Source organism: Channa argus, chromosome 14 (genome assembly GCF_033026475.1).
Source record: "Channa argus isolate prfri chromosome 14, Channa argus male v1.0, whole genome shotgun sequence".
Taxonomy (NCBI): Eukaryota; Metazoa; Chordata; class Actinopteri; order Anabantiformes; family Channidae; genus Channa; species Channa argus.
Genome location: NC_090210.1, coordinates 25,177,391 through 25,191,298, shown reverse-complemented (window position 1 = coordinate 25,191,298; position 13,908 = coordinate 25,177,391). Strand labels below are relative to the sequence as shown.

General features: G+C 43.4%; 1 protein-coding gene across 1 annotated transcript; it reads right to left on the bottom strand.

Annotated features, from left to right (window-relative positions):
- Positions 1–841: 841 nt before the first annotated feature.
- Positions 842–13,832, bottom strand: lamc2 (laminin, gamma 2). The gene is made up of 21 exons (XM_067475050.1): positions 13,631–13,832; positions 9,808–9,984; positions 9,608–9,725; positions 9,023–9,144; positions 8,792–8,923; positions 8,313–8,502; positions 7,391–7,503; positions 6,760–7,176; positions 6,355–6,588; positions 6,063–6,199; positions 5,823–5,979; positions 5,266–5,471; positions 5,092–5,171; positions 4,867–5,004; positions 4,322–4,466; positions 3,975–4,124; positions 3,441–3,555; positions 3,107–3,303; positions 2,581–2,739; positions 2,392–2,491; positions 842–1,796 (listed from the first exon to the last, which is right to left on the bottom strand). Exons 1-21 carry the CDS (start codon positions 13,707–13,709, stop codon positions 1,543–1,545), a joined length of 3,420 nt encoding a protein of 1,139 aa, XP_067331151.1. The 5' UTR covers positions 13,710–13,832; the 3' UTR covers positions 842–1,542.
- Between the last annotated feature and the right edge of the window lie 76 nt (positions 13,833–13,908).

Genomic DNA, 13,908 nt, shown 5'->3' with positions numbered 1-13,908 from the left:
TACAGCTTAAATGAAAAGTACTTTAAGTATTAATAATAGAAAATGTGCATGAATGCCAAAAAAATAAACCTACACTTAAATCAAATGTGCTGCTTTCTTTGATTCATGAAAACTTACTTATTAGTTACAAATGTATTAGTGAAAAGGTGAGTGAGACCAAACTAAACAAATGTGGGATGTGGATGAGGCTGCAGCCGTCACACTCAGCAAAAAGAGGATGGTCAGTTTCATGACCACTATTGTCACTATGACCAGACTGACATGTTGAACACCACACTGCTCTCAACCAGAAGAGAGTCCTGGTAACAAATCATCTCTGATTAGTTTTCCTATTAATAGAATCAACATTATCAGTAAAACTGTCATCGAGCCAGAGCCTGTCATCTTAAAACAATTTCTTTACCACAGAGACACAGAGACAGAGAGAAAAGAAAAAGTTTGGTGACTATTAAAGAGACTGTTTTAATAACTGAAGTCGCTCTTATATTACCTGATATTAACTGGAGTCATGTGGTTGTGTGACCACAGGCCTGATTGCAGGTTGACATTAAATCAAAGAAATGTTATAATGATGAGACTGATCATATTAATTAGCTATGATATAGTTTTATGTAACATCTGGCTCCAGTAAAGGACTTTTATCAGCTTCTCCTGACTCAGAATTTGCAGATTCTCAATGTGGCCTGTTTGGATATATTGCTGTTCAGTGTACAGATTTTACACTGAACCATCATCATATCCTCATATATACTTTGCAGATTATTAAGGAAAAATAATTTGTTACAGCTTTAATGTCAGATTGTTGATCTAAAAATAAACAAACATTATGATGATAGGAACATATTTTTTGAAAATGTTTATTTTATTCTCCTTATTGAAACAAACTGAAAAATACAATTTTAATTAAACATAATCATTGTGAAATTGTTGAAAATGAGGAAGAAGATGACATACATATAAATATTTCTGCTGGGAGAACAATTAAAAACAGAGAATTTAAAAAGATATAAAAACTAAAACTGTCTGTACAGTTATAAATAGAAGAGTTTCACATCCACACATCACATCAGACTACAGACTACATCCCATTATCAGGAAACACGAAGATCATATTTTGAAGTAAAGAAAAAAGTTGTCAGTGCAAAGATGCAAAAACCAAAAACATTAGTTAAGTCCAAAATTTTTTGGTTTCATATTGTAAACTATTTACTTTTTGTGTGTAACATAAAATCTAAAGAAAGTTAAAACGCTATTGTGTATTTACTGTGGTTCTTCTGTCCCCCTCACTGAAGACAAGGACAGGGACAGGTTTAAAGACACAAAAAATACTAAAGTCAAGGTTTGCAGTCCTGTGTTTTTATGACATATCTTGACTAAATTCCTTAAAGTAGTTTGTCTTGTTTTGGATTGTTAACACTTGAAGTTTTAAATTACTCGACTAACTCATCTTAGTATTTCATACAGTAGATTAGACAGGTTCTTGTTCTGTTATTGCTCCACATGGACCTGGACTTTGTGCGCTTAAAAACCAGGTCTCGGTCCTCAGGCCTGCTCGATGGGGGGGTTGTTGAAGCAGCCGTCAGGGACCGTCCTTAGGATGTCCTCCAGGTTAGCGATGTCCCCCAGAATGGTGTCGATGTCCGTGTTGATGGTGGTGAGTCTACGACGCATGGCGGCCTCCTGCTCCTCCATGCTCACGAGCCTCGGCTTCAGCTGGCCCTCAACTTGTCTCTGAGCGCCGGCCAGAGAGTCCTCCAGCTTCTTCAGGAGGTTCTCATCCACAATGCCGGGCTGGTCTGAGGAGCAGGAGAGGGGAAACAAAGGGGAAGAAAGGGTTCTCAGCGTCTGTGTCCACTGAGACATGTCATTTGACCCAAGGATACATAAAGTACTCAGCTATACTGCTTTGTTTTCGGTCTTTTTCGTGTGGGATGAACACACAAAGTTGCTCTGCCTCTGTCTCGACCCCGTTGTTTCTCCATCCACAACCAGAATTCCCCTAAATTTCTCTACCTTTTATGTCACATGACCTTCCCCTGACCACTCACACACCTGCTCCCAGTTCCCTGAGGTGGAAAGTAAGTACAAAGTACATTTACTCTAGTACTGTACTTAAGTACACTTTTGCAATATTTATACTATACTATATATACTGGAGTACTGAACTTCTACACTCCATTAATCTTACAGCTTTACGTACTAGTTAGTGTTTTTATTATAAAACCTAATTAACTAAAAGATTATGAATGAGTGGAATGTTTGTATATTAGTACTTTAAAATGTTTCAGGCAAATACTTGATACTGAATCTGTGTACTTCTACCACCACGTCAGTTCCTTCGTGTTTTTTCAGCCACCAAATGTGACAGTCCAATAAAAACCCTGGACTCACTCATGTTAGCCAGCAGACTGTTGATGTCTCGCAGTGTTTTCCCCACAGCGTCTCTGGTCTGTTTGGCATTGTTGAAAGCTGTAGCTGCTCCATTTGCAGCCTGCAGAGGAAACATTTACATCATTAACTCTTTATCCATCAGTTTCTGACTCGTGGCACTGACAGTTTAGCTGTGTAAGGACGGCTTACTAGCTGGGAATCGGCCTCCAGTTTACTGGCTTTGTCCAGCTCCAAGGTCAGGCTGTCCGCTGTGGCGCTCGCCTTCCTTTTCAGAGCCTGGGATTCCTTGTTCAGTTTGGTGGCTTCGTTCACCAGACCAGTAAAAGGCGGCAAAGATCCAAATGTTTGCTGAAACACAAAGCGAAAACGTCCAGTGAGCAAAGAACCGTGGTCCAACACTGAAGGAAGAACACTTCATTTGAGAAACAGACAAACTAAGACAATAGTTTGGAATTTTTTGCACCTTGATTCAAAACTGTACAATAAGAGGAAGAAAAATGCTCAGAGTGTATAAAAGCAGAGATATTTACTTCAAAGTGGTCAGAAACAGCAACATCTTGGCATTTTAGCTCGTAAAAGGACAGACAGGGTCACCATCCGCTAATTTATTACTTGAGTGTTGAATTGTAGGACCCTATTTGCTCATATTTGATGGGGCTAAGCTAAGAGTTTGTGCTAAATTAGGCTAAAAATGTGCTGCTTTACTGCTTTTTACCTCCAGATCATAGACCTTGGTACCCAGCTGGCTGATGGTTCCCTTTGCGGTACTGAAGGTGTCGAACAAATCATCGAGAACGGACTGTGTCTCAGCGTTGCCGCTAACAGCCTGCTGGATGGTGGCACTGATAGCGGGAAGACGCTTGATGGCATCGGCAGCCTGAGTTCTGCTGCCACCGATCTGCTGGTCGAACCCTGAGGAGGAGACAGAGTCTGAAGCTACTGCAGAGGCGACATGTTGCCTGATGCTTTGTCGTGTGCTACACACAGGTAAACTCCTTAAAAGTAATGTGTGACTTTGTGACTTGGCTAAAAAGGAAGTGTTCAGGTACCTCTGAGGGTGTTCAGGGTGTCGTCCAGCTCTTTGGTGTTGCTGTGGATGCGTTGCAGAGCACCCTGAGTGTCAGCCTTGGCCACATTGACTCTGTCCAGCAACTCGCCGAAACCCTGCGGAGAGGAACAACATGACTATAACTGTGATCGGACCAGTGAAGCTCAGCAAAGGTTCTGGATATTTTTCCTTAATAGTTGAGGAGGAAAAGAACAATTGATGGTGTTTGTATTTGTCCTGTTGTTAGTCTGTTTAGTTTGATTGAAGCTAATTTGGGTCAAAATCAGAACATGCAATAGACCATTTTCCTTCGTTGCACATGCACTTTTACTAGAGTAGAGGATGTGAATCAATCTTCCACCGATGTGTAATAAAGTCTCTTTACACAGGAAGCTACTTTGGACTGTCTCCAACCAGTTTTCCTGGCAGACACTTGGCTGCTAAATTCTGAAGAACTGGATTTCGCTTATACACCAGCTTCAAACGCGCCCTGGGGGAAACGGGATATGACTGGATGCCTATAAGTGACCATTACCTGCTGGGCGGCCTTGCCCTTTGCCAGCAGGTCCAGAGTGGCAGCCTTGTCTTTCTGCATGCCACCTTGCAGCGTCTGAATGCCTAAGATGTTCTCGTCCACCGCTGCCTCCAGACCGTTCATTTTGAAAACCATGGCGTCCATCTTGTCCTAAACATCGAAAATAATGGATGTAGGTTAGCGATGAAGAACACAAACAATGTGCTGCTAGTTATCGAGGACATTTCAAGATCTTTTATTGAAGCCTAAAATTTTCTGCCAACATTTGAGAGCAGACAGGAAACATGGGGAGATGAGGCACGACATGCACTGAAGCCTGAAGTTCGACCTTTAGCGGCAGATGTTACCTTCAGGTCTGATGGGATGCTTCGCTCCATGCTGGCGATGTCCTTTAACATACCGTCTGCCATTTTGCTTTCCCCTCTGGCATCACTGCTCACACGGGATGCCTGGTTCTCCAGACCTTTCACCTGGGCTGAAGTCAGATCATACCTGAACACAGTGGGCCGAGAGGTGGCAGTTTAGTTTTCCCAAAAATTGAACCATGCTACATATACAGTATATGTACGTTACATTACACGTAGTTATATCATCAGTTAAACATCATGTGTTCCCTGTTTTCAGGAATCATACCCAGAACTCTTCATTCCTGCAGTCAGGAACAAAATTGTTGCTGAATTCATCCAAAACTGATCCAGCAAATGGAAAATATTTGCTGTATTTGTGAATTCACTGAATAGGTTTGTCAAAAATCCAACACTAACTTCACCTGCACCATTATCCACATGGTGTCTCATTAGGTTGATTCTTCTTTTCAGTGAAGACATGTACAAAAAAACTAGATGCATGTACAACCTACGTAAAAAAGGAAGTTCAGACAGAAAATACTCACGTGTTTTTTAAATCTCCGATCAGCTCTTTCACTTTGTTCTCTTTGTTCATGAGGGATCGAACCAGAGCCAGACTTTGCCCCGAGTCGCTCAGGGCTGCATTGGCAGTCTGCTCCACAGCGCTTGCCACTGTCTGATGTCTTCAGGACAAGCAGAAAGGTGTTAGTGCCAGGGATGGTAGAAGAAAAACACAGACTGACTGATGTGAAACAATGCAGTGGACTTACTTATCAGCCAGACTGGTGGCTGTCTGCACCAGTGAAGAGAAGAGGTTTGAACCCAGAGGGGCATCTCCAAGAGGAAGCTCCTGACAGGAGGGAACAGAGAAAACAGACTTTAGAGACACCGCCATCATCAGAAACTTAATGGCTCTCTAATAGCCTTCTTCACTTCTGTCTTACAGCTGATCTGAGGGTGGTCCTGGCCTCCTCCAGTTGCAGTTTCATCTCCTCTATCAGAGTCTGGACCTCCTTCACCGTTGTTTTGTATGTTTTCTGTTGCTGCTTGATGTTGTACGTTGTATCTGCAATGTTTTGGATTTTCTGTCCTTCAGCCAGCTGTCTCCTGCTGATGAATGACAGACGGGCCTGCAGGCTTTTCTCTAGTTCTGTTGGACACAGGAAGGGAGATCATCAGGATCACTGCAACTATCTCCACTACTTCCCCAAGTGATTATCTAAGAAACTAAGCGCGTTTGGGTGCATTTCCTCTAATGTCCACTAGATGCTGCTGAAACACAGTTTTGAAGTGAGTGAGACAAAGTCCTACTTCTGAGCTTTAACAAGTTCAAGGATGAGAAGATGTCCAATCTTCAGAGAGAGACAAATCTGAATAATATGGCTGCACAAGGAAAATATTAACTCTTAAAAAGAATTGTGTGATTAGCTGAGAATTTCTGTCCCCACTAATTGATGAGGGATGAATTAATGATGGTACAGACAAGGTGTAACATTCCTACCAGTGAGCTGCTCTGTGCTGTCCTTCAGGTCATTCACCAGCCTCTCAGTTTCTCTCAGAGTGGCCTCCATCTCAGCGCTGTTTGTTGGTCTCAGTCCCCCGTGTGCGTTTGAGAACAGAATCTCCAGCTCCCTCAGTTTGACAGCATAAGCCTCCATCTGAAAAACAACACACACGTTTAGCGAGCTGAACCTGAGATCGTGGTCACCATGGACCCAAAGCTGAGTTTTCTCAGTTCTACCTTTGCCTTAATGGGGCTGAAGCAGGCAGGGCAGTTGGACCGCTGACACCTCAGACCCTCGAAGCCTGGTCTGCAGCGACACTGACCGAAATCATTGCACTGTTGAGTCTCAGAGCCCAGAAGGTCACAGGCACAGGCTGGTTCACAAAATACAGAGGAAACGACCTTTAGAAACCTTCATATCAACAGAAAACCCTTCAGGCAGTTCAGATTTTACTGCACCTACATGTTTCAGCTGTAATACAGATACCAAAACACAGGTACAAAACACAAGCAGAGTCCGGATTCTTACGTTTGCAGGCATCTCTGCTTTGGCTGTGGTAGAAGCCTCTCAGACAGGACTCACAGTTCGGTCCCTTCGTGTTGTTCAGACACTTCAGACATTCGCCGCTCCTGCCATCGCAGCTTCCTGCCACATTGGCATTGATGTGTCCGTTACACTGGCAGGGCCTGCAGGGTCTCTGCACACCAGTTTCCCCTGCGGGGTCCCCGTAAAAACCCTGCTGACAGATGTCACAGCGAGGACCTGTTGGGACATACAGTCACACTATCTTCAAACTGTTCACACTGACATAAAGGGGCAATATTTTAGGCAGGATCACTAAATGAAGACACTGATCCCCAAGTTGTCCTTTGCGTGTCCCTCACTCGTGAACCCTTTTGTAAATGTAATGTTATTTTATAGTTTTGGACCTACCAGTGGTTCCTGTGGGACAGTGGTCACATCTGGGGTATAGTGAATCAGCAGCCACAGAGCAAGACACTCCATCTGGACAGGGACACTTCACACAGGTCTGAGGCTGCCAGGGGTCTCGATAAAACCCCTCAGAGCAGCTGCGCTCTCCGGGCGTCTCATCGGCAGAGTAACAGTCTCCAGTTTGCGGGTCACAGCTGCCTCCCCTGCAGTTGCAGGGCTCACAGGAGCTGAAGGGTCCATCTGAAGGAATCCTGCGTCTGAAGCCCACGGAGCATCGTTCACAGGAGTCTCCCTCGTATCCCTGAGGACAGCTGCAGGTCTGAACCCAGCGGGCCGGGAGTCTCCACGAGTCTCCAAGCTGAACCCCGGCTCCACGTTGCGCTGACACAAGCTGCACGTTGTCAAGGTAACCACGTCCTGAGAAGACAAGACAGTAAAACTAGTGATCCAACAGCACTCAGGGTTATGCTGAAACACGTGAGACTCAATCTGCAGCAATTTAAAAAAGATTTCTTTAGGAAAAGTACTAGTGTTGGAGAAGGTGGTGCTAAGAGGTCACAACTTTTTATTGCCTGAATGTTTGATTATAGATAATACAGACACTGAAGATGAGAAGTTATAGGAAACTCACCATTTTCGCCGAATGTTGCCCGGATCTTGATGGCAGTGAGGTTCTGGAGGAGCGTCTGGAACTGGACGGAGGAGAGCTGAGGTTTCCACCTGCTGCCGGCCTGCTCGTCCAGTCTGTTCAGCAGAGAGAAGACACTCAGTGGGACATTTACCAGCTGCTACTGCTACTCACTGAATCTACTGAGTCCACTGATCTACAGTTGTGTATTCAGACCATTTCTGGGTTTTCAGTTTAAGACCTTCAAACACTGGTGCTGCTTCAATGTCATTTCATGTTTAATGTGTGTTTTGTTTTTATGGTAATACTGTTACCAGGGGAACAAATCTATTAACCTAAACATCCTGTGTGAAATCCTTCTTTTAGTTTTCCTGAACATTCATGTTAAATATTATTTATTTAGGAATTAAAACAAATAAAACCTAAATGTCAACCATAATTAGCATCTGCTAAAAACGGTGCAAACCTGAAACTTCTCTTCAAAAAGTTTTGATTCAGTGCACAATTGCTCTCTGATCTATCTGATTTCTGTTTGGTGCTCAGACCCAGATAGATGTACTATATTTAGTACTTAATGTGCCAACACTGATGGTACATCTTGTACAAGTTCTACGGAGTAAACACGGTGTTTCCATGAGCTCCATCAGTGTTACTAATCCACTAATTCCAATCCAAACAAAACCACTTGCTGCAGGTTCCTTCTGTCCCTCTGAGTTTGTTTCTACTTGTTCCGACTACAGGAGCAACATTTCTCAATGCCAGCAGACAGGAATGTTCACACCTGAACGAAGGTTTTAAATAAAGCAACAAGCATGGGATCAAAGCCAGGATTTATCCTGACAGGGGTGACTTAAACAGGCATTTCTACAAAGGTGAGGAATCACCTGTCTGCATCTTTAAGATCTCTGCAGATTTGTTTTCTGACCTGAAGACGTAGTTGATTTTCTGTCCACAGGGGACAATGGAGCGCAGGTCACCCAGTGAAGCAGAGACCTGCAGCCCACCGCCTTCCAGGATCACGTCATTGGTAGATGGGTGTCGGACGCCACGGTCCAGACGCAACGCGAAAGAGAAGTTCTGACCGTAACTTAGCAACTGGTCCCCGAGGAAAGGAGCTGCAGAAGAGAGAAAAGTGTGATCATGGAGGAAAGGAAAGGAAGAAAAGAAAAGAACAGAATGGAACAGAAAGCAGAGGATACAGGAGAAATGATGGGGTAAAGAAGAAACACACAGAGATGGAGAACGAGTGAAGAGTAGAGAAAACAAAGAACAGACAAAAGTTGGAGGGAGTAACATAAAAGGAAAGGAGAGAGAAGTGGGTGAAAATAAAATTGGAGGGAGAAATGTTTGTGAGAAATGATGAGCAGTCAAAATAGGCAACAAAGGAGGCAGGTTTATCCTCACCTGGGGCATACAGGTAAACTGGTAGGCTGTTTTTGGAGATCACCTCCAGGTCCTGGTGTGTCGGTGTCCAGCGAAAGTGAACATCCTCAGGAACGACGCCCTTCGCCGTCGCTGCCTTCCAACCTTCCGGACCTAAAAACACACGGCACAAATCTTAGTGTGCTCCAGGGCTTTTATTATGAAACGAATCCCGGAATCCACTGTTGTAAAGTGAAAAGGTTGGTTGGTCACCATTAGTGAAGGTGGAGGTGATGTTGTAGACGTAGTAACCGGACTGTGGGGAACACTGGCTGCTGTGGCCGTAACAGAAACACGGCTGCGTCAAACTGGCTGAATCTTCTGTGGAGTCGCGTCTGAAAACCAACAGAAAATTAGACGTTAAACACACGAACTAGAAGAAACACAGACATTCACTGAGTGAATATTGAAAGCAGAAGGCCTGATAGGACGTGATGTAGCCGTCATGTAGGACACAGAGATGGACTTTGGAACACTTTGGGACACTTTCATCTAAAATCGTCAATGATTTTTTATACTGCAATTCTTTTTTCTGACTTGTTTCCCTCATCTGTGATCCAGACTAACAGTGGCACAGAGGAGCATCTTTTACAGGTGACAAGGACTGTTCACTATGTCTGCTCTCTTCTGTTTGACCCCGTTAATTCAATAAGGTTTTAGGTCACTGAATGTGTGTTTACTGTTTGAAGAAAAAGGTGGATCCACTTTCATTAAATGAGACTTAACAACTGAGACAAACTGTGAACAACTTTAAATATGAGATTACAACATGTGGCTGTGACTGGTGTCTTTGTTCACCTTTGGGAGCAGCCGTTGGGTCCTATTGGTCCTTCTGGGCAGCGGTCACACTTCTCCCCCGTGACTCCATCCTTACAGTCGCAGCGCCCTTTGCTGTCACATGTGTTACTGACAGAACCTGGAGGCCAAGCAGCAAGTTGAGACTTCCAGCATCTGTTACTAATGTTACAGCTTCTCTTTTCCAAACTGCGGTTTCTCACCTGTGGGATGACACCTGCAGGGCATGCAGCTGAGTCCCGCCCCCTCCAGGTAGTACCCAGCCTTACAGCGCTCGCAGTGACGGCCCTCTGTGTTCCCCTGACAGTCGACGCAGTGCAGACCCCAGGTGTCCCGGAGGCAGTTCTGAGACCTGCCATTGCAGTCGCAGTGCGCTGTAGCTGCAGGAGGACATGTTCATATCTGTCATTGTCCACAGAAACTGGTTGGTTTTCAGGATATGATACATTCTACGCGAGTGATTGGTTGGAGCTGCTTGGCTGTTTTAAGCAGGGGTCTCCAAAAGTTTTCCAAGTCATCCATTTTCTGTCTCCAGGCAGGGATTAGATCTGGACACTGGATGGAGGTCTAATAGTTTTTACACATTTTTAGATTAAGTTTTCCGAAGACTTAAGGTTTGTTAAATGGTAATGTGCCAGATGTCCTGTAGAGATCACTAAATCCTATCAGCAGATAAACTTTTTCCTGATGGAGGATCTATGAGAAAGATGATTAAAACCTCTAAAGTGAAAAGAGTTAATCATAACACGAGAGATTAAGTTCTTTGAGCGTAATTTGGACATCTGAGAATTCTCACTCTCCAGCTAAGACTTGACTGTGGGGACAAAGATGTGTTGTCTGTTTCTGTAGAACATTCCCAGTGGGAGCGTTAGACATGTTTACACAGTGAGAAGTGCCTCACATGCCCTGTGGTCTGTTCAGAAATCCCAGAGAGAGCTGCACCTCCCAACCACAAGCCCTGCAGACAAATCACCACAGTCCACAGAGTCCCACCCAGAGCCGCCAACGCCCCGTCTGAGCGAAACAGGACAGGGATCGTAACTCTGACACAAACCAGGACATCTGAGGAGACTTTTGCCAGCAATGAGACAGGCACTGTACAGTACAGCTTCATTTGGAATTCTGATGGGAGACGGAGCAGAGCTTCAGCAGGCTGCACAAATCAGTGCCTCAGCAAAATACTTTTTGTAATAAAGTGATTTCCCTTTTAAAGTGGCTGAAAACGATAACATGAATGAAGTCCAGTCCAGGTTTGTTCCACATGTGCTCATAAATAATTTTAAATAGATTCAAAGAGAGAACCGCTAGCACAAAGTATACATACTTTAATTTATGCTAATCCAAAGCAACTTACAGTACAGTGAGGTACATGGGACTTAGGGACCAGGGACGCATTTGTGGGGTAGGAATTAAATTAAGACCTGAGGTGGATACGGGTCTAATGAATCATGGAAGGTGGTCTGCACTTATATAGAGCTTCTCTACTTATTGGCACTCAAAGAGCTTTACACTGCTTCATATTCTCACACACACACACACACACACACACACACACACACACACACACACACACACACAAACGTACGAGGTGCTATGCAGCTCACTGGGAGTTCAGTGGGGTTCCGTGTCTTGACATGTGACCGGAGGAGCTGGGGATAGAACCAACAACTGCAGGATTGGTGGACGACCGCTCTACCTTCCTGCGTCACAGTTGCCCCGTATGCTCCTCAACTGGGAAGAGCTTTTATTCCTACAGTACCTTTTGTCTGTACAGGTTACAGCGTTCACAGGTGAGCAGAAGGTGTGTTTGTTTGCACGTCTGACCGTCAGGACAAGGTTCACCTCAGCTCACTCAGCCTCTGACTGAGCCAAGGAGTCATGGTGAATTATACTGTTACTCACTCTGTAATAGGAGATAATGTTCATGCAAGCGCTCAGGTATTTTGTCTTTTGTGGAGCAGTTTCCAACATGTGTCTGCCAGGGTTCACGGCACATGACGAAATAAAATACAGCTCAGAGGAGTTTGGAAAGATATGAAAAGCTCTGCTGTGAAGTGGTTCCCCCCCGGAGGGGAACAAAAACACAACCAGGTTTGTCTCACATCACTGTGGGGAAACTAGGATGTGAAAGGCTGATTAATGTTCTGTTTGTCCTCCTAGAGACACCTGGAAAACAGCTTAAAGTTACAGCAACATTTTTCCCAAATTATAAATGTAATAACTGTAATAATGTAAATATAATATGAATAATATGAATATGCTCCTAGACATGTTAATGTGGAGAGGTGAAGTAGGAACCATCAGTACCACTGGAGCAGAGACATTCAGTGTTTAGAGTGAGGCTCACCCTTCTGACCAATCAGAAAAGAGCAACAAGCCTGCCTGATGTTTATTAGCATCTTGTTTAGTGTCATTTGATGTCTATGACTAACTGAGGGTTGTGCCGGAGACTCTGGGATAAACTAAAGCAGTTTCAGAGCAGGGAGAGCAGAGAGGACTGAATCTAACACTAGTAATAAAGGTGCATATAGTAGCGTTAACACTGTTTTATCGACCTCATATTTTGAGAATTGCTAATAAACTTAATTTTAAATTGATGAGAAAAGTAGTAAACATAATTAATTCGAATCCAAAAAGACTTTTCTGACATTTTGAGACGTTCGGCACGTGTAACCAAGGACGGATCATAGGGAAACAACCGTACTGGGTTTCATGTCTTTTTGTCTCTTTGTGTAGCTTTGTGTCTTTGTGGTAATTTTAGATTTTCTGTCCCAACTTTACCTCAGACTGTATTAAAAAAAATATATTATTTATTATTTAAATATTGTTTAAGAATTAATAACTTACTATGACATTATTTTGACCTGCTTTGGTGCTTTTTCTTTTTCCATGCTTTTTAAACTTTGAGATAATTTTATTTGAACTATTCCTTTTGTGCTTTTCCACCAGTCATTTCATGGCACATTGAAACTCAAACTTTCATCTTCAGTCATCACAGAGAGAATCGTCACTGCTTTCACTGTTACATAATCTGAAAAATCCTTGTCGTTGTTTAATTAGCGCTGCTTCTCTCATCTCTTCATCACCCATCTAAACTTCCATCAGCATAACTGAGTAATGATATCAAAACAACAGACAGCAGACATCTTAGTGTCTCAAACGGGCTTCAAGTCTGTGCACGTTGGTTTTTAAAACGTGATGAAAATGAAAAGCTGCTGAAAACCGTATTTATCTACACTTTTATCGGAACATCGTTTATCTAAACGTTCAGCGGGATCTCACACTGAAGAACACAGATAAACGCTTCATCGCATGTTGGATTTTAAATTTCTTAGAGGCTCCAAGAATTAATTTTTTACTGTTGAAGTGTTAATTTAATACTGTCAGAGTTCAGTTACACTTTAAGAAAAAGGGCACAATCTACACGAATGCTCCCTCTACGGGACCTCAAGGTATATAGACCTTCTGAGGGGCTATAAAGATACATGTATGTTCCATTTATTCAGTTAAGGTACAATTTTAGGTGACCGACTGTTTTTAAGAAGATTTGTGAATATGAAAAGGCAACAATGCAACTATTATATCATGACGAAATTAAATGATAAGTAGACATGAAAGTACAATTAGGTACCCTGAAGTGTACAAATGTGGCCTTCGAGGGGATACAGCCCCAGTGACAAGGATTTTGCTTGGTATATTTTTAAGACTTTCACAATTGAAACTTACAGGAAAAGAAAACTTTCAAATTTCTCACCCCTTTCAAGCTCAGTCAAAAAGATTAACAGGAAGTTTAGATTAATGTACTTTCTTTAATCATAATACAGTGTGTTTCTGGAGCAGGTTGAGGTGCATAATTAAGAGATTTGCTCCCTGGTGAGATCTGACACAGTGAAAGAAAGTCCCAGCTCACATCATCTAACTTTTACACAGCGGCTGTTGTCTGAATAAATGCAGCTGCAGGAGAATTAAAAGATGCCGAACTAGAAACCTTAAAACAAGCAAAGCACAAAAAGCCTGGAGACTTACAGTAGTAGGTATATGTTGCCTGAACGGCACAGACTGCAGCCAGGACCCCGCAGAGTGAAATCCAGCCGCTGATCTTCATGTTGTCGTGTTAATCCTAAAGTCAGGGTCAAAACTCATCCAGCTCCTCAAACCTTCGCTTTTAACTCGTCTCCTGCTGCAGGTCCGAACACGCTGCACATGCTGCCACACACTTACTCACACGTGATTCACTCAGCACACAATCACACACAGTCACACACAATCAGAGGATATGACGGCTGCAGTCCAGGGCGTTGTTC

Excerpts from the sequence above, each read along its gene's own strand:
- lamc2 (XM_067475050.1), bottom strand. The coding sequence starts at position 13,709 with ATGAAGATCAGCGGCTGGATTTCACTCTGCGGGGTCCTGGCTGCAGTC. Across the intron at positions 5,472-5,822 it reads CAGCACAGAGCAGCTCACTG|AACTAGAGAAAAGCCTGCAG; the intron begins GTAGGAATGTTA and ends TGTGTCCAACAG. Across the intron at positions 1,797-2,391 it reads CAGTCTGCTGGCTAACATGA|ACCAGCCCGGCATTGTGGAT; the intron begins GTGAGTCCAGGG and ends CCTGCTCCTCAG.